The 18778-nt window shown below is 37.3% G+C and overlaps 1 protein-coding gene across 1 annotated transcript; it reads right to left on the reverse strand.

Moving 5' to 3' along the window:
- Positions 1–6850: 6850 nt before the first annotated feature.
- LOC113671332 (angiopoietin-related protein 7) lies at positions 6851–15795 on the reverse strand. Its single transcript, XM_027187549.2, has 5 exons — positions 15587–15795; positions 14480–14536; positions 8278–8454; positions 7776–8156; positions 6851–7199 (listed from the first exon to the last, which is right to left on the reverse strand). Exons 2-5 carry the CDS (start codon positions 14505–14507, stop codon positions 6919–6921), a joined length of 867 nt encoding a protein of 288 aa, XP_027043350.2. The 5' UTR covers positions 14508–14536; positions 15587–15795; the 3' UTR covers positions 6851–6918.
- Between the last annotated feature and the right edge of the window lie 2983 nt (positions 15796–18778).

The raw sequence follows: 18778 nt of genomic DNA on the forward strand, positions 1-18778 counted from the left end.
AGCAGTTTTAGCAGTGGAACCCTGCTGGTAAGGCTTATACTATTTGTGAACAGTTTGTAATCAAAGACAGGGATAACATTGTTAATAAAGACGAGGATTACGAACTCCAATGCTCAGGAGATCATTATGATAGAGATTCTCTCGCTCTAATGGATCGAGGATGGTGTCGTATCTCGCTATGATAACTACGCGCGAGGTGATTAAAGCAAAGGTGCTTAATTTCAAAATTCCTGGTGTTCACTTTGGATTAATTCCTTGATTTACCAAAAATAAGTTCTTCTGTTTATTGCCTGAAAAATATCTTGTTACTTTTTCTCAGGGAGTTAAAAGATTAGCGGTGTTTAAGTCTACACCATTAAAAAAGCTCAAAACTTTGACGAGCATCTTAATTCAGCCAGAAAATTCACCCACGAGTGGTAACAAGAGAGAACCAAATATTTTAAATCTTTAGAACAAACTCTATGAACCGATGAAAAGGGCAGTTATCATGAATACTAGCTTTGCTTTGGTGAAAATCCATAGGGAAATGACAAAATACGATATAAACTTTTGTGATAATTGTAACAAAGTTCTTGTTTATAGTAATCATGATAAACGAGTCGTTTTGTGCAAACTCTCTGCTGCAATTATTCTCTCTTTTATGACTTGAGGGAGCTTCGATCAGCTCTTATTGTTAAGTGTGTCTTCAGGAATTCCCTTAGTTACACCGCTATCATGTTAAACATTATGAAAATGTACCACACGCAGAAAGCTTCATCTTTGCCAAAGAATTTAACAACATTGAAGCCCAGTCCTACTATTTCTGATGTTGGAGTTGGTTTGTTTGCTCAATCTTTTAATCCTTTTTGGACAAGTGGCTTGAACTGGAGAACCCTAGCTGCGACGCTTACCAAATGCTTAATATTTCTAGTAATCCATTTTTTTTGCTCGCCTCGTTCTGGTTCCTTGGTGTTGTAGCTGTTATTTTAGAAGTTTCTTGGGTATTCATCTTCATCTCAGAGACCAGGATCTTGTGACAGGGAAGCGTGTGGTTATTGTGGTGATCGCTATATATAGATGTAAAGAGCGGCATCTTTTATTTGCGATTTTGCGATGTTATTGTTCATTGAAACATCACGGAGAATTTTTGCAGAAGAGTCCAAACTCCTAACTTTTCAATGTAAGATCTTTCAGTGGAAGCTCATACAATGATATAAGGAAGTGGGAATTCTGGTTTCTCCAGCATCAAAAGAATAGGCATGCCGGCTTCCTTCAAATTATAATTCAAACGTTTTCAGCTGGAATGTGTGACAACTCTTAATGTATTAAGTATCCCATTTCGATTAACGTGTTAAAAATAATAAAGATAATGCCATAAATAATATTGATGACAATAATGATAATAATAATAATAATGATAATGATAATAATAACAATAATAACAATGATTATGGATTTCGGTTAACGTGTTAATAATAATGAAGATAATGACATAAATAATAATGATAATGACAATAATAATAATATTAATAATAATAATAATAATAACAATGATTATGGATTAAAGCAGAGTTCAGACATCTAAATCTGTCGAACTCCCTTCCAGACATTAGATATCCAATTCATTTGCTGATACATATTCACAATTGAGGCAAGCTGATCAGCTGGTTTGATTATACAGAGAGAGGTTGAAGTTGAGAAGACCATTGAGTGTTAAACGGTGATTTACGTCACAAGATCATTTGGTGTTATGGATGAGTTACTAATGTAAACTAGCCACTATGAAGAGTATCTACAGCTGATGTTTCGATCGTTACTCTCTTCGTCATCTCCCAAGATGAAAACGGTATGCATGTTAACGTCATCGTTGTGAATTGGCCGGTCTCAGTCGACTTTTCAGATTAACTAATAATTTACCGAGCTAAGAAAGTATGCAGCCCTCCTGATTGAGATGTTAATCGAAATACGTCACTAGTGTGCCCAATAAGGAGGGAACGTTTAAATTATAAGGTGACCGCGGACTGCATTCCTTATCTTTTTTTCCTTCGGAAACCAAAATTTTGCACATTCTAATTTCATCGCATGGGCTTCCACTAATAAAAGATAACACCCTCGCTCTGATCATCTCGCGCAAGGTGACTACGGCAGGATAGAACGCAATCCTCGATCACTCAGAGCACGACAAAGTTCTTCAATCAACTGAAAAATTGCACTAATAGATTTTAATCCCCACCCTATGAACCTAATATTGATACCATCTGAATAAGGTGCAAGTTTCTAAAGACATCTAATGGTGCCTCGTCGGTGGGGGAGTATAACAAGATAATTTTGGTTTTATCAACTCGGCTTATAAAACCAAATTGTCCTATTCATGCTATTTGAGCGTGTAGGATTCGAAATACTTTAAATTACAAAAAAAATAAATTAGCTCAATGTTCAATAGACTCTTCAGTACAGCGCTAGCCGCGTGCATGACCCTTAACCCTTCCAGTGCTAAGATCTCAATATCAATTCTTCTTGGTGTCTGCCATACGATTCTTATAGTTTTATTTTGCAGCATGTTGTATGGAATTGGATCAACTTATAATCCCCTGATTGGTATTTTTCTTTATTCTCATCACCTTTCTGTTTGATGTAGTATTGATATTGCGAGCAGAAATTCTGTGTTGGTCACTTATGGGAGTTAAAAGAATTATGCCGTTAGACGGCAAGGAATGGTCATTACGCTTAAAACTTGGATTTTAACAATTGGTCTTTCAAAAAATAGCTAATCGCAAAAATTGCTCTTTTAAGAACGAACGAAAGAAATTAAACGTTAACCGTAGATTGGCCAAAATTTTAACCGTCAAAAAATTTTAGCTGCAAAGCCATTACAAGAACCTCTTTGAGACCCTCTTAATAGTGCGTGAAGCGACATGTGGGTAGCTCCTTTCCATATTGATAGTGGATCGGAAATTGGACATCTTTATTCTCACGGAAATTCAAATCCTGAAGGAAATATACCGAAAGATTAAATCAAGTAAAACATGTTAGTGAACGCGTTTTGAGGATTTACTCATTTTTCTTAATTTATTTCAAACGCAACGAGGTTGAACAAAAAGATTGTCCAAACAAACTGTTTCTCTGCATTTACAAACAAATCACTGGCTTCGTGTTTTTGAGAGGAAAAAGACACAAAAACCTGGTCTCACTGTCTCGGAATCTTATTCATTAGATATTTCTACGTTTAGGACAGAAAAAAAAAAAGATGAAATACACCACACGAAAATTTGGGTTCACTCGGGTTGCAAAGTAAGCGAACGTGTTGAAAATTTAGGGATATAAATTTGTGTGAACGTGCTGATTAGCATGTTCTTGCGGCTTTCCTGTCACACGTGATATAAACGTGACATCGTGCTCTTTGTTTCCTTCACCTTTGCAGATAATGCAATTTTTTAATGAAGACATGAATTTGCACAAGCATTACCCTCTTTGCAAAACCAGGCAAATATAGTGCAATACAAATCTTTTTATTCCCATGTTTGAAAACGTTTTCGCAAGGGATGCAAATGTAAACATTTGCTGATAACTTGCTCTAAATGGATCTAAGAGCAAGAACTAATTTGCTAGAAACTCACAAAGATTTGTAATAGAAAGCCAAATAATACATTGCAAAACTTTTAGAGGATGTGTTTGTTTCTTGCTACATTTGATGTGATTACTTAAGGGAAGCCCGATCAACGTTTCTGTGACCAAGGAATGTTGACTGCTGAATTGCTTGAAATGTGACTCTCAGAAACTTCGACCTTTTCGCTTTTAACCATCATAGTCGCGCCTTGTGAGGAAACACTATTGCGTTAGTAAACGGAATACTATAATCCAACCGGATTTAAGTCCTTCGTTTTTCTCTCCTTTTTGATCCCAATGGAAACTTTGTTTGATTCAAAACATTCCCAGTCTATTAAACTCTTTCAGCTTTCTTTTGCAAGCCTAATGGTCCAGACCATCCACTGATCTTCGAATCCTTATCTGTTTCTGGCGTGCGTACGTGCTTTGGAAGATTGTTACAGCACAAAAACATAACCCAATTAAAGTTCTTGTCAATGACAAACAAAAGCTTGGATGAGTATTTTACACCAAAGAATGTTAGACACCTGAGAAAGTATCAATTTCTTTGTTTGTCCATCTGTAGAACGTTGTTTCAAAAGCACGTCATCTGTTTCTTTTATTGACCTCTTGAAGCGTGACCTCGCAGCCCGCGTGGGCGGCAGAAGGGAAGGGCATACTTCTAATGCAAACCGATTGTTAAACAACAGCGTGAAATACGGTGACAACTTTTTGACTGTAAATTTTTCCCATTTTTAAATCCCTATATACGAGACTTTTCTCACCCCCAAAATCTCGAAAAATGTGGGATTCCATTGTTGTAACTCCATTAAAGAATGCAGCCCTATTACAGTCAATCCAGTCGTAAAAATGCGACTAAGAAGTACTTACCCCAATCCCCTCACGGGCATGCACGGGGTCTTGCCAAGCACAGTTTCCGCACAATGATGTACTTAAGATTTTAAAAGGTTCGTTTTATTTCCTCGTTGCTTAGTCGCCACTTTGTCCTTGTCTGTGGCAAAACTGCACAAAAACAGAGATGAATTATTTCAATATCGGAACAAGAATTAATTTAGGAGTTCCGGTGAGTTAATTTTCTCTTAAAAGGCTTTAACGATAACAGCCAGAGTTCCTCACGGAAAACAGAACATTTTCATCAGGAAATTTTATTTTGACAAATTTGCACTATAAATACTTTTGGAATTTTTTTTGTTGTTGATTTCTTTCTTTCTTCCTTTGGGTGGTATTGAGAGGCATTCCACAATAATATATTTCCTGCTCACCGGGCGGACATTGCGAAAGATCAGAAATTAGATTTAGAAACGGTAACTCGGATGCTAACGATAAAGACAAAAGCGTCAGCATACCCGCCTAAACAACTCATAGAGGAAAAATTTAACTTGGTACACGCACTCTCTTTGGCCGGTAGGTGTGTTTTGATTGAGAGGGCGTGCCTTCTTTATTAAATTTTGTCGTATCATATTTGAGTCGTGTACAAACAAAGAGACAACAATAAAACAAAACAAAACAAAAAAATAGTTGGGATTAAAATCTTCATTTACATCACTATTGTGCAATAGCATCACATGTCGATATTCATATCCTACGAGTATAGAAGAAGTTTGTCTTATGGACAAAGATAAACGGCTCAGCCTCCCACGAGTCTCCAGTAGCTCAGTGGAACAGCATCTGAAGTATTTTTTGGGAGGTCATAGGTTCGACTCAAAGTTATTTTTTCCATCGAAGCCTGTGTCAATCACTAAAGAACATCATCTTAAAAGTTTGGGAAACTGCAGATAACCTTTTGGAGCATCTACGAGTCTTATAACTAACACACGTGCATTTTACCATCAGCAAGCTTTTTCGCCGAGAACCTGCTTCCGAGGCAAAGGGTCAAATCTTATTATTCGTCATCTAAATCTTCTTTTTTCGCATTACATATTGATTGAATCTGCCTCACTTAACTTTATCCTGCTCTAGTCTCTGCATGCCGCTCATGCTTAAGCTAATCTTGATATTATTTGCGCGTTTAGGACTCGAAATCCTGATGACGGAAGATTTCATTTGCTCACGGTCACCTTTCTAATGCTCAATAGATTCTTCAGTGCAGTGACAGCCGTGATAATCCATTTACAGGCCTTTTACTGCCTGCCATTCAATCATTAAAGTGTTATTTTGGGGAACTTTGTATTGGATCCTGCATTGAATAATCGCCTTATTGATACTCTCGTCACTCTCAACACTTGTGTGCTTGATATTGTGTTGATGCTGTAAGAAGAAATTCTGCCTTAAAGCGACTTGAAGGTGACAGGAACCCATTTACGTAATGGATCGGGAATTCAACGACTTCATTCTGGCAGCAGTTCAGCCCGCAAAGGCGATCCGACCGAAAGGCTAAATCCAATAAACATGGTAATTAAGATTTATCGATTACTTAAACTCTCTTAATTTCTCTCAAAATGAAAGAAGTTAGTCGATAAAAAACGAAAACAAAGTGTTTCTGCGCATTTTTAAACAAACGTATTGGCTTTGTATTTGTAAGGTTGAAAATATAGTAGGTTTGCGACCTATCGGGTTGCTATGGTAACACTATCGCATAGCTTTTGACGTAAATGCATAAATAATGTAAAGCAGTCTTCATTTATTCACACGGTAAAACTCACATTTACTAAGTTACCTATTTTGATATAATCTTAACTCGTTGATCGATAGCTCTAATATAGTGAAGCTTTAAAAATCATCAGAACACGTAAAAACTGTGGAGATGAGTACAAAGATTTATAAACTCAAGTTAGTAGATTAGAACGTTCCATAGATATTAATTCTTCTGAATTAATTTTGATGTGAAAAAAAAAAACAAAGCAAAACAAAACATTCTTCTCTAAAATCGCATTTAATCGAGTATATATGGTCGAGTCTATGACTTTGTCATTTTTTCTAATCGGTGTATTCTAAACATTTTAACCTCTAAAATAAAAGGCGTTGAAAAAAATACAGGTCTTTTTCTTGCCTTGCAAATTACTTCATAACGTTTCAAAACAGAATCGACTAGTCCGGATGGACATTTTATTCATGAAGACGTTAAATCACGCGCACAAGTTTCCTTGTCAGATATTAGAAAGCTGAATTCACAGACATTTTGATTTAATCTCGACAGCAAGCGAGCTAATTTTTCCCAATTACAGCGTTTTCAAATCAACAATGAATAGTACGTAAGAAAAGATCAACATTATCATGTATGCAAATTACTGCACTTGATGCCTAGTTACGAGGGAAGTAATTAACGATGGCGAAGTCGACCAAGCAGAAGACGCAGAAATCACAATTTACGTAAACACTTTACCGTCAGAAAGTTTAAAAAAAATCAACTGGTCTAATTTTCATTTCAGTAGATGTGGGGGCGCTGCCCTTGGGATTGTTTGGATCTAAATTTTTCCAATGGATATCGGCCCAGGTTTCCTTTCGACAATACGGATAAATTCCGTTGAGATTCGACCAAACAGCACAATCATTACTTCTGCCATACCACCAGCCTCCGCCTCTTTTTAGAACACAATTAGCAGGATCTCTATCCCAAGTACCAAAATTGAGATCTTTGTGAGGATTGAGGGAATCAAAGGAAACAGATGCATCTGCTTAAAAAGAAAAAAAAGAAAACTCCATGATATTAGGATCAAGATAATACTTTTGACACCCCAAACTAAATAATCGATGAAGTGGGGCGGATATCGATATACAAACATATCGGACAGAATAATAAATACTTAAATTTTGTGATTTTGGTAAAGCCGAGTTCAATTACTTTTCTATATCAAGCGGCTTCGAATACAAACTGTCCACGAAGTAGCGCGTACTTAACTAAGTATGGGCAGAATTAACAGCAAAAAACACTCAAACGCTAAACTGAAACCTTTATTTGCAAGTTACGTGGAGTTGGGGGAAGGGATTGAAGTAACAATCAGTAACACAGAGGTGAATAACTGAGTTTTCCGTGAGATTCAAGTTGTCACGAACTTGTATTTTTAATTGGCTAAATTTAAAGTGGACAAACATCAGTTTAAGCAGCCTCTCTGAAGAAACCAATTTTAAATCGTTTTTTAGCAAAAAACAAAACAGCTCTTAAACTTTTGTGTAAATAGGGCACTGGACGTCGAAAGGAAAGTAACATATAAAAATCCAACGATGAATGTTTAAAAAGACGGTTTACTTACTTGTCATATTGCCAATGTATAGCCGGTAGTCAGTCGTCCCGTTCCCAATCCCAAACCATTCATATTCAGCGTGAACAGTTTGGCGAGTAGTTACCCCCAGATCTACTCGAAGCATGTTCTTTGTCTTGTTTTTTGTCAGACGGTTTATCTTGTCCAGTCCGAGCCAAAATTCACCGACCAAGTTACCGAAGCCATGTTTGTAGTCATTCCAAGTGCGATTAAAATCAACAGAGCCATCCATTCTCTTCTGGAAGACTGTCCACCCCCCACCAGAAGTAGTTTGGTCACAATATACATTAAAAGCGCCTGAGCCATCTGAGTCGATTGTGTAAACACCGCTGATCCTTTGACCGGAATGGTAGAGCTCAACACAGTTCTTAGCTGTTGATGATATGCAAGGGAATAACAGGTGATATACTCTTGAAAAATGACAATAAGAATTGAAATGAATAAATGTTAATAAAGGTAGTAACACACATGAACGAAGAGGAATCGTTCTTACGTCTCGTCAATGTCTTGTTCTCCGTGAGAATTTTAACCTCAAATCGAACTTGGGTGACTTCCTTCATTATTTCTTCCAAACAGTCTGCAGTGTTCTTTTGGCAATCTATTGGGAATGCCCGCGTTGATGGTAGAATTTGATAAGTCACAGAAAGTGCCAGAAAAAGCAGATCAGAACCTAAAGGAAAGAAATCTTATTATATGGTGTCAATTTACTGCTTAGGGCAGGTCCAGGATTAGTAAGGGTGGTTGGATTAATACCGCCGAAGAAATGAAGTTATTGGAGTGGTAAAAATGTAGCATGTCCCCCTATAAATTTTTGAAATTTAGGTCGTCCGAAAGGTGATTTTGTAGTGAAAAGGCGTTGTTAGAGCTAAATTATAATGCGTCTTAGCAGAAAATGAAATACCCCACTTGGTAAAGACAACAGACATGGTAACGTTGCAGCTTTACTTAAGGATCAAGGCTATCAAGTACAGTGTAGATATGCCGTCTGGCAATTTTCAGCATCAAAGAAACGAATTTCGAAGGATAAATTTTCGAAATCAATAGACTTCTTTAGCTTTTACGTTTTGTTTACCCACTTTATCAGAACTTTAAGTCTGAAGGGAATTCTCAGCCTTATCTTTTGTGAAACATAGGCACATACTCACGTGAGTAAGAAGAATTTGAATGTAGTAATTCGCTAGAGTATTATTACTTGACCTGAAGTGGGTAGGCAAAACATACTAGGTAAAGATATCTCTTGGAGTTAAACCTCGGTGCTTCATTTCCTCGCAAAAAAAAAGGTTAATTTTTTCATCATCAAGTTCATTAGCAAAGACGAAATTACCATTTAGTGCGGATTCTACATTCTCGGATGCTGTTAAGGAATTTCAAAAGCCAGATCAACTTGATAGACAGCATATGTGCATTACCCCATTTGCGTTAACCTATACTGCAAACATAAATTGTTTAAAATACATTAAAGTTCAAACGGCAACCAGGTGGTCAATCAGACATGGTTTGATGCCACTGTAACCGAAGAAGTTATAATTCATAGACCCAAAGTTTCGACACTCCTGTCTAGTGCCTTCATCAGGGGTGATCTAAACGCTGCAAAAAGGGGTCCTTTTATATGATCACTAATTAGCTGCCTTTTTTTTCTGACTAGGTGTAAATAGGCGTCAGGAAGCAAGCCGCCATCGTCACGAGTTAAAGGAGCGTGGGCGGAGTTATGTGCCAAGCCTCCAAACAAAAGCGCTGTTGATAACGCCGATAAGTGGTGATAATTTTAGAATTATCCCACCCAACTGTATGGTTAGTTAGGCATGTGTGCTCCGATAAAGCTGAATTTTCCTTTTTTACGAGAGAGAACCGCTTTTTGATGCTCTTTCAAGCGTGTACCAAACAGAGGTTTGGTCTGTCTGATGTATTCGTTGTCACAGTCATTGCAAGGGATAGAATAAACCAAATCGGTTGGTTGTTCTTTCGTGACAGGATCCTTAAGTTTGGCAAAAATATGCCCCAAAGTCTGAAAAGGTTTTTTAGCAACTTTAAAGCTGTGGCTATTCAAAATTCTGTAAATAGTGTATCATTTACCAATCTCGATTTAGAACTCCCTTTCACGCTAGCTCTAAGAAACATTTTTACCTTATTTTATCATTAGTTCAAACCAACAACGACCTTCAATCAACGATTCACAGTGAACGATCCTTTGACAACTTTTTCAATAACCAACTAGGTCAACAATGACACGGAAATCTACCAAATCTATGAAATCTCATAACCTTGATATATTGTAGTCTAGCAACCAATGGACCGTGATTATTAAACCTTGATATTCTCAGTGTTGTATTTGAATGGCCATTGTTTGTTTTTAGAGGCGGATTTTGCTATAAAAATTAAGATGAAAAAGCAACGACGTTTTGACCGCTAACGGTCATTTTGAAGTTGAAGGATAAAATTTTTATCTTGTGCCTCTATATATAATCAATTGTAAAAATATTAATGAGATACTGACTAAAACTCTAAAATATTTATATAGAAAATTACGAGAAAATTCCGGCAAGAATGATAAAAACGCTAAGGCGAAAGAAACAATGATAAAGTGAATCGATTAAGTAAATAGTTTTGCACCGACCGAATCACTACGTTTGTACAGTTTTGGTCCAAGTTCGCGAATAAAAATAATTTCAAGATCAAGCAGTCCAGTTTGCTCTGAAATTTCTTCAAAATCTTGAAATTTCGTTCGATGGTCTCGGGATCCTTTCCGTGCTCGTCCTGTACGTGATTGCCGAATTTTGATCGCTTGTGTTCCTGCACACGTCGGTGAAAGTGTCGGCTCGTGAAACCGACATAGTCTGCAACACACAGTTCTATCGTAGAAATGAGTGAAGGGTGGGCTTCATTCAGCGTTGACAAGATAACAGAGGCCGATGAAGCATCGAAATCCAAGCAGAGAAAGCGTTCGAAGACAACTGTTTCAATAGGAAATATGCCCTTAACATCACAAAAAAAACCACCCTTTTCCAATTCGGCGGAAATTTGTACGAGCAAGCGGATAGGGTTGCCATTGGCTCTCCTCCGGACCACCAAAGGTAAATGCGTTTATGTGCCATATTGAAGAAAAATTGGGAAACCAAAACAAGATGCCTGTTTTCTATTGGCGCTTTCTCGATAAAATCCTCAGCAAAATGCCCGATGTTTCATCTGCCTCTGTATTCTTGTCAACACCGAGTGAAATCCACCCTTCACTCAGTTTCAAAATGGAACTTGGGAACAACGACAAACTTCCCTTTCTTGGAATGATGATTATCAGAAACAGTCCCCGACCAGAAACGAAGGTCTACGGGAAACCAACTGATACTGGAATTTTACCGCGTTACCAAAGCCATGATGAAACAGCTATATACTCTCATGATACTTGATAGTAACATGCCTATTCCTTGTTGAGAGCGTCTCATTCTAATGATTTGAGTGTAACTCTTTGGAAACTATACAGAAAATGTGGCAGCAAGCTTTCTAAACCTATAGGGAACAAACCTGACAGGAAAATGATCCTATTTTCTCCGCAAATGATCTATTTTCTCATCTTCATACTTCCCTTACTGTCAAAGACATCACACGTATCAATCTGTTTTATCGAAAATGACCGTCCCGCTATATCTCTTAAAATGCTTATTGTGAAATATTTAAGAGAGTGCGCGTGACGGTTTTGACGTCATCTCAGATCTTTCGCAACACTCACCAAAAATTGCAAAGTTTGATTTTGTGTTAAGAAACAAGCCGATCTTGAGAGTTTGGAAAGGGGATTGTAAAGAACATATTGGAAAATAAAGTAATAGAATATCACTAGCGTGAAGGTTCGACTGTGTTAGATGAAAAGAACGTACTTTATCTAAACCAGCATCCAAAACCGCGATGAAACGCCTGCACTTCAACTTCTGTCCACTGCAATTGATCATATATAGAAGGCCTCCCGAGAATTCTTACATCTTGCAAAATTAAGTCTTACATGCAGACCCCATGGTATAAAAGTTGCTACAACTGTTTCCCTCTTCAAATTGAAGAGCTCTAGTATTAACTGACATACTTGTTCCACAAAAAGTCCTATATTTGTAAAAAAAAAATTACCACAGTGTTTGCGAAAGTTTATATGCACTGCAGATTGTATACCATACAGCCGGTATTACATACCTATTAGTTGTTGAGAACGTCTCATTGTAGTGATTTGGGCGTAACTCTTTGGATTTATGCAGCACGCATGTAAGACCAAAAAGAAAATGAGAAACTATACAGAAGATATGGCGGCAAGCTTTATAAACTGATAGGACTATACCCTCCGCTGAGTTTCTTATTATCTGACAGGTAGGTGGACCTATCTTCTCTGCCAATAATCTCTTGTCTCTATATAATACTTCCCTTACTGTCAGAGACATCACTACTTTTAATAATCTAATTTTATCGAGACTGACCGTCCCTAGATAATTTTTTTTTTTTTTTTTTTTTTTTTTGTGGCTTAGGTTCCTAGTTTCTAGTTTTTGCACTTAGGATGAGTTTACAGACAGTTAACGGTTTTAGAATTTCCTTACTTTTTTACGACCATCTTGTGCATTCCCCGCCCTGATGAGGAATTGTTTCAGTTGCGCACGTGCTCTTCTTAGATTACGTAACTGACTAAAACTTCTTTCAGCATCGTAAAAACTCGAAGACAGATTCATTTACATTATTCAATTAAGCCGCACAATAATGAGATAAAACTATTATTAGAACGATTTACAATCTGTAAATCACTTAAAAAGCATGTCTTCACGTATTCGCTTCGCCATTAAGAAGATGCTGTAAGCTCTTTGAGGACCTGTTTGATTTCAGTGAGATGTCCTCCGCTAATTTCTCCTTAAAGAACCTTACCCCTAGTCATTCGATTATAAATCAGCTTTAATAAAGCGAGAGCGAATATCTTGCGACAATATGTAATGGCTTACTCAGATTATTATGGAGCAGAGTTTAAAATGAGTTCGACTTCAATGATAGTCAGACGGTTAGGCAGTCACATCATCAATTACTCACTTGCTCACTCCTCACTCACTAACTCACTCACTCACTCACTCAATCCATCGATCAATCAATCAATCAATCGATGGATCCAGAGATATATTAACTCACATTAAATTTCACATCATTTTATAACCTCAAGGAAAATGCCCGGCGGATTTGTGTGCGTATTAGCGGAAATACAACGAGTACTTATTAATACATTCCTTCTAATACGATACTGCTGCAAGCTCTGTCTTCTGCAGCATTTTTGAGTCAAAAAAAATATAAGGTATATGTAATATTCACATAATTAGCATCCATTTCCCCTTCAGAGCTGAGGTTGACTTCAAATGCTACCCTTATATTTGAATATGTTTTTTTTGGTTTTACTATTTTATCAGACGATAACATGTCGATGTCTTCTCTGTCCGGAAGCTTCGACATGTTCATTATTAGCTTATGTTTACTCAAACGCAGTCTTCAGACTTTGGAAACGGAAAATAACTATACATTTACCCAACGGTGAAGTGGCTGAAGAGAAAAACAAATGAACCATCAAAAATCAAAGCAAAATAAGCACAAAATCCTCTATTTTCAGGCCTTGAGTAATTAAACTTCCCGTGACCAAAAGCAAAATTTATGGTACTTTTATTGAAATCCATCATTCAACGACATTAAAGAACGGTGAAGATTTCAGTTGCCGTTCAAAAGGTCTTTTGGATTGAGGCCAAACGCGTGAAAAAATGCACCCAAAGACTAATTGAAAATTTTTGTTTTGATTGCAATTAGTTTTCGCGTAAGTCGGAGTATTTCTTAATCCAGAAATCCATTTGCAGCGGATACCGGGTGAAAACGAAAAAAAAGGGGAACTGACAGTTTTCTTGGCGCGCATTAAGGTGATAAGCCACATGAGTTCTTAAGCAAAAGTATTTATTATACAAGTCTTTTGTCGAACTAGAAACATCGCGAAAGTAAGGAAAGTAGTTTTACTCTGCGAATAGCTTGAACTTATCGTCAGATAATGCGGACGGACCTTTGAACATCACCATAAAGGATACCTACTCCCTCGTATCTCTTTCATTATCTACAAAATCGACATAATTTTTGGGAACCCTCTAAATCACCACTACAGGACGAAATTGCAAGAATCCGTAAACGGAAACGTGGCAGAAACATGTTAAACCGTTCTGGAAACACGACGGATAACCTGTGTTTCCGTTATCGGTTTCGTGACGTTTTCTCGCGTTTCCGTTGCTGCGTATACAACGGAACCGGACCACTTTTTGTGCACGTTAAACATAACGGAAAAATGGAGTTGCATGTTTCCGCCACCTTTCAGAAATACGGAAACATGTGATTTCGTCCTGTGCACGGTTTGAATTGGAAATCTGGCAAAAAAAATTCTGACCGGTATTTATTGGTATTTATTCCATTCAAGTCCGCACTTTGGACCGCGGCATGTTATTCAAATAAATTTGTTATGAATTATTTAGTTACTGGATAACTAGTTCGTCATTTAGTTAATCAGTTTAGTATGATTTAATCTTTCGTTTATATTTTGAATTTATTTAACGTATCAACTCGAATCCCGATGTTATTTAGGTTTAAGCTGACGGGATAAGTTTCCGACTTGTGACAGCCTTGTATAACTTCCTTAGGTGGACGTGCTTAGTTGGTTAACTGACCTTGCTCTGGACCCATGCGGAAGTTCATGTTTTGGCTGACGCAATCAGAGGTTGACTCTGTTGAACGGAAGCATTAAGATCAAAACCTTCGTTGTTCATTTCGAAAGTCTCGTGAAATTGTTTGGTTTAGTGTTACAACAAAAAACGTTCAATCTTCTAGGGTCAGCTGGTTAGCATGCCCACCTATATCTCTCTGGAGTTACTATTAAAGTTTTTCCTTTATAGCTTACTCAGGAGAGTAGAGAGATGAGAGAGGAAAGCAGACTAGGAGAATGAATACATTGTGCAGAAGAGTAGAGTCAAACTTTTGTAGTTGAAGAAGATCTGAAGTATTCAGTTAGAATCAGAGTGTGAGAGCCTTGGAGATTAACAACAGTTTCACAAAATGAAGCAAGCTTGGATGTTAGTAGAATTGTGTATTGGATCCAGAGAACCGAGCAATTAAAGAAAAAATTGAAAAAGGCATTTCGAGAGTATTGGTGCCTTTCGCTCGTTAGCTAGTTCCTTCCTAAAAAATTATTCTAATTGCGTTCTTATCGAGACTTGTTGTTCCTCAAATATCATGCTAAAATATCTGTTGTATACGCGATACTTGAAAGGATCAATGCCATGACACAGACAATGATAACGGCTTCAATTAATATCAGAGCAAATAAAGTAGTCATCATTATGTTGATAAATTGTCACAGAGCACGACCACACGTAAACGGATTTTGGCACATTTCAAACGAAACCGTTTGGAACTATAGATCTGTATAGAAATAAGCGATTAAGAATACCGAACCCATATCATAAAAGAAGACTGTGGATATAAAACGTGGTGAAAATCATGATAGCACAAATGCATTATCATCTTTTATCTCATATGTAGTCAGTTCAAACCAAAGGCGCTCGCAGAGTTGCCGAACTAGCTTCTCTGAGATCATTCTTAAGGGAAAGAGTACGACTGACCCATAGAGCTAAGGGAGATGCCAACGTAGAGACCGAGTCCACTGCCAGGTACATGGCAGTGACTTTCTCGGAAAGCGACGCTGGTGATATCATTGGAAAGATCAAAGTTAATACTCAGAGTTTGTTCGATGCCTCTTAAGAACGGCAACAACTTACGTTTCTAAACCTTGTGCAAGAGAATCGGACATCCTTCTCACCAACTAGTGTTGACATAACATCTCGCGTTGACAGAAATAAATAGGTTAAAGTCGAACTTATATTAAGATGGGTCCTCAGTATTGCACTGCATATGTGGACTCTGTGTGGTAATTACAGGGTGATTTAGCAAATTCAACTGAGTTGATAACGTAAATTGGTCACCATAAATAATTTAAAAGCTGAATTTTCGAGCGCGAGCCCTTCGTCAGAGCGATTTGAGGAGTTATGGGTTTGTGTATGGGTTTACATGCAGAAAATGGAGCTACGCTATTGGTATTAAACAAGAATAAATTAGTTGAACGAAAAGCGCTCGTTGATACCGCGGGAGTTGAGAGTGCCGAGTTCAAAGAACAATTTTTGTTCCTGAGTTCTGTGGCTTTCCGAACTTCCTAGATGTAGGAAAAGGCCGCAAACTGTCACTTTCGGGCCCGGTGTAACTGCTCATTTACGTAGAGGTATGTTTCAATGGTCGTTGCTGTATATTGATCATGAAATCTCCTATTTGATTCTCGTGTAAAGTGACTGACAAAAAAATGACGTCCCAAAATAGAATAGTTATTCGCAAACGGATATGCTATAATTGATCTCTCAGGGAATTCTTTAACAATATACATAGAATTTTAAGGGGTCAAAATTGGATTAACATACAGCAGAACATACGTTTTCAGTTTACTCTTAGTTGTTTGCACACTGTTCTAAATAATGATGAGAAGGCTGATTTTAAAAAGCAAAAAATAAAAAAAAAAAATTGTTACGTATATTTCTCAAAGTAACAAAGTCGTTTTTTCGAAAATTCACCTGGACTTAAGTGATTCAGTCCAGGTTGTTTGGATGTCCGTGTTGACGGGAAGACTGGTCGTTCAGTTGCGGAAACACTTTCTGTTTTGAATTTAAAGGTTCTGAGGTGCTCACTGAAAAATAAATGTTTTTCGGGAATCTGAACTTTAAAAGTTTTACCGCAGTGATTTATACTTTTCTGTTTTTCAGTAATCTATAGTTTTCTGGTTTCGAATTAATATGCAGCAAACAGGCAAAATATATTTTATAGCGCTTGTATCTTCTTCTGCTAGCGGAAGAATTTCTGGTATTTTGTCTTGAATTTTCGTTAAGTCCATCATAAAGCCCTCCATGAATGAAGGTTAGGGTGTCAGTCACTCTTATTAGGGCCCATTGTACCCGAAATAACTTTTAGTGCGTCCTAAAAAAAATTCCTTTTTCAGATTGTGGTCGAATGCGTCGAGATGTCATTAAAACTATTTTATCTATTACCCCTACAGCTTTATAGGTTTAAAGGAGAGTCTGAGTATTTGTTGGACCAAAAAGAGTGTTTAAGACTTGGAGACTTTCATGCGTAAAACTGGTAAGTCACTTGAGTTCGTGGAGTGAATTGCTAAATAAATATTACTTGTTAGATAGTGCTTATCTGTTGAACCAATTAACTCAGCTGAGCCATCGAATATCCTACTGTGGTCTCGGTGATCGAGCTGAAACTCCATGCACATCATATGAAATAATATATGGATAAAGCCAAGCCTCAAAATTTGAGCTCTCGTTAGTACATTTTCCAACCCTTCACTACAATAAAGAACTGTAATATAACTCTTCAGCATTGGATGTCGAAGAGTTTCTTTAAGGAGATCTAGGCTATTTTGGGTTCAATATATGCCATGAACGGCCTGCTGAACCCTTGACCAATCTTTATGTTAATGACAGTCCTTTAATAAAATACCAGGACCGATTTTTTCAAAGGGCAGATAACGCTATGCAACGATAAATCGCTATTCAACGCTTAAATTTAAACAAAACATACTGTGCTATTTAAAGGATAGGGATTTACCCAGTGGATAGCGTTATCCACCTTTCCAACAACCGGAAGCAGAAATATAATTCTTTGGTCATTAACAGTTTAAGAGTTCACATCGATGGAAACTGAAGATTTAATTTTATTTTTGTATGGCTGTGTGTTTTTAACTTGAAGTGAAACGAGCCCTAAATCGCCATTACATAAATAGATTAAAGCTTTTGAGAGTAATACAAGTGATTTTTTCCGCCACGTAAAGTATGAAGATTACATTTGACACTGATAATTTGGCGTTGGGCAAAATCGATTCTCACGGTAAAAATTAAACAAACTAAAGCCAGCTTTTGAATCCAAAGGCTAACGGTGAGAAGTTGGTGCTCAAATTCTTGATGATAATTAGCATATACTAAAACAGGGGATAACGTTGAAGGCGCGCTCTGATTGGCTACACAAACTCCGAATATCCTTTCCTATTCACCTCAGAGCAATGTGCATAGGGTTTGCGCCTGAAAAAGTTATAGTTGTTGTAAGAATAAATGAGTCAAAACGATACTTTAGCCTGTATATTGTTTCACTGTTTTAGTTTATAATTAATCAATTATTTACCTCGGTGTCGATGGCTATCGATTTCTACCGCCTCGCGGCTAGGTACAACTGTGGATATCCACCGCTACCCATCTTCACCTCAGAGAATAGTTGTTGAATTATTTGAAGTTCAGGCTTACCAAAATTTTTAGTGGTAAAGTAAAGTAAATAAGAAAAATAAGATGGATTAAATTTTATTTGAAGGATAATTCTTAGTTTAATCTAGTGGTTTCGTTTTAATTAACGGTTCGATATAGGGGAAAGACAACAAATTAAGAGGTGACCACAACTGCTCAGTACCGGCCGGACGACTGTATTGAGCACTGTATGTTCATTGTACTAGGTATCACCGCAATCCGCCAGGAATTCTAATTGGTGTTATCTGCATTCAAAACTGCTTGATAAGGACGGAATTAAAATATTGTGATGGCATACCAAACATTTCTTGAGTCAACAATATTGCATAAGACTAGTATACCTCAGTAGCAGAATCGCATTAGAAGGTTAATATCATTTATAATCATTGTATTTAGGATAGTACGCTCGGAAATCCGCCACGTTCCCGAGGCCACAAATATGATAACAATACTGTATACTGAAAGGTATAACTCAGCAGGTTGTCGCAATATCGTCTCAGATAGAACAAATCAATCAATAGTCATTATAATTCATGTGATACGCACAGAAATCAAGTGCGTTCATCGAAGGAACAAATGTTGTATTCAATGGCTCCGTTAGGTTTATCAATTTAACGAATTAGCATC

This window comes from Pocillopora damicornis, chromosome 11 (assembly GCF_964200805.1).
Source record: "Pocillopora damicornis chromosome 11, jaPocDami1.2, whole genome shotgun sequence".
Lineage (NCBI taxonomy): Eukaryota > Metazoa > Cnidaria > Anthozoa > Scleractinia > Pocilloporidae > Pocillopora > Pocillopora damicornis.

Bases quoted from the DNA above. Each gene is read 5' to 3' on its own strand.
- LOC113671332 (XM_027187549.2), bottom strand. From the start codon at position 14,507: ATGAACTTCCGCATGGGTCCAGAGCAAG. The intron at 8,455-14,479 runs GTCAGTTAACCA...TCTTTCCTTTAG, and splicing joins CCGCATGGGTCCAGAGCAAG to GTTCTGATCTGCTTTTTCTG. The intron at 8,157-8,277 runs GTAAGAACGATT...TATCATCAACAG, and splicing joins GAACAAGACATTGACGAGAC to CTAAGAACTGTGTTGAGCTC.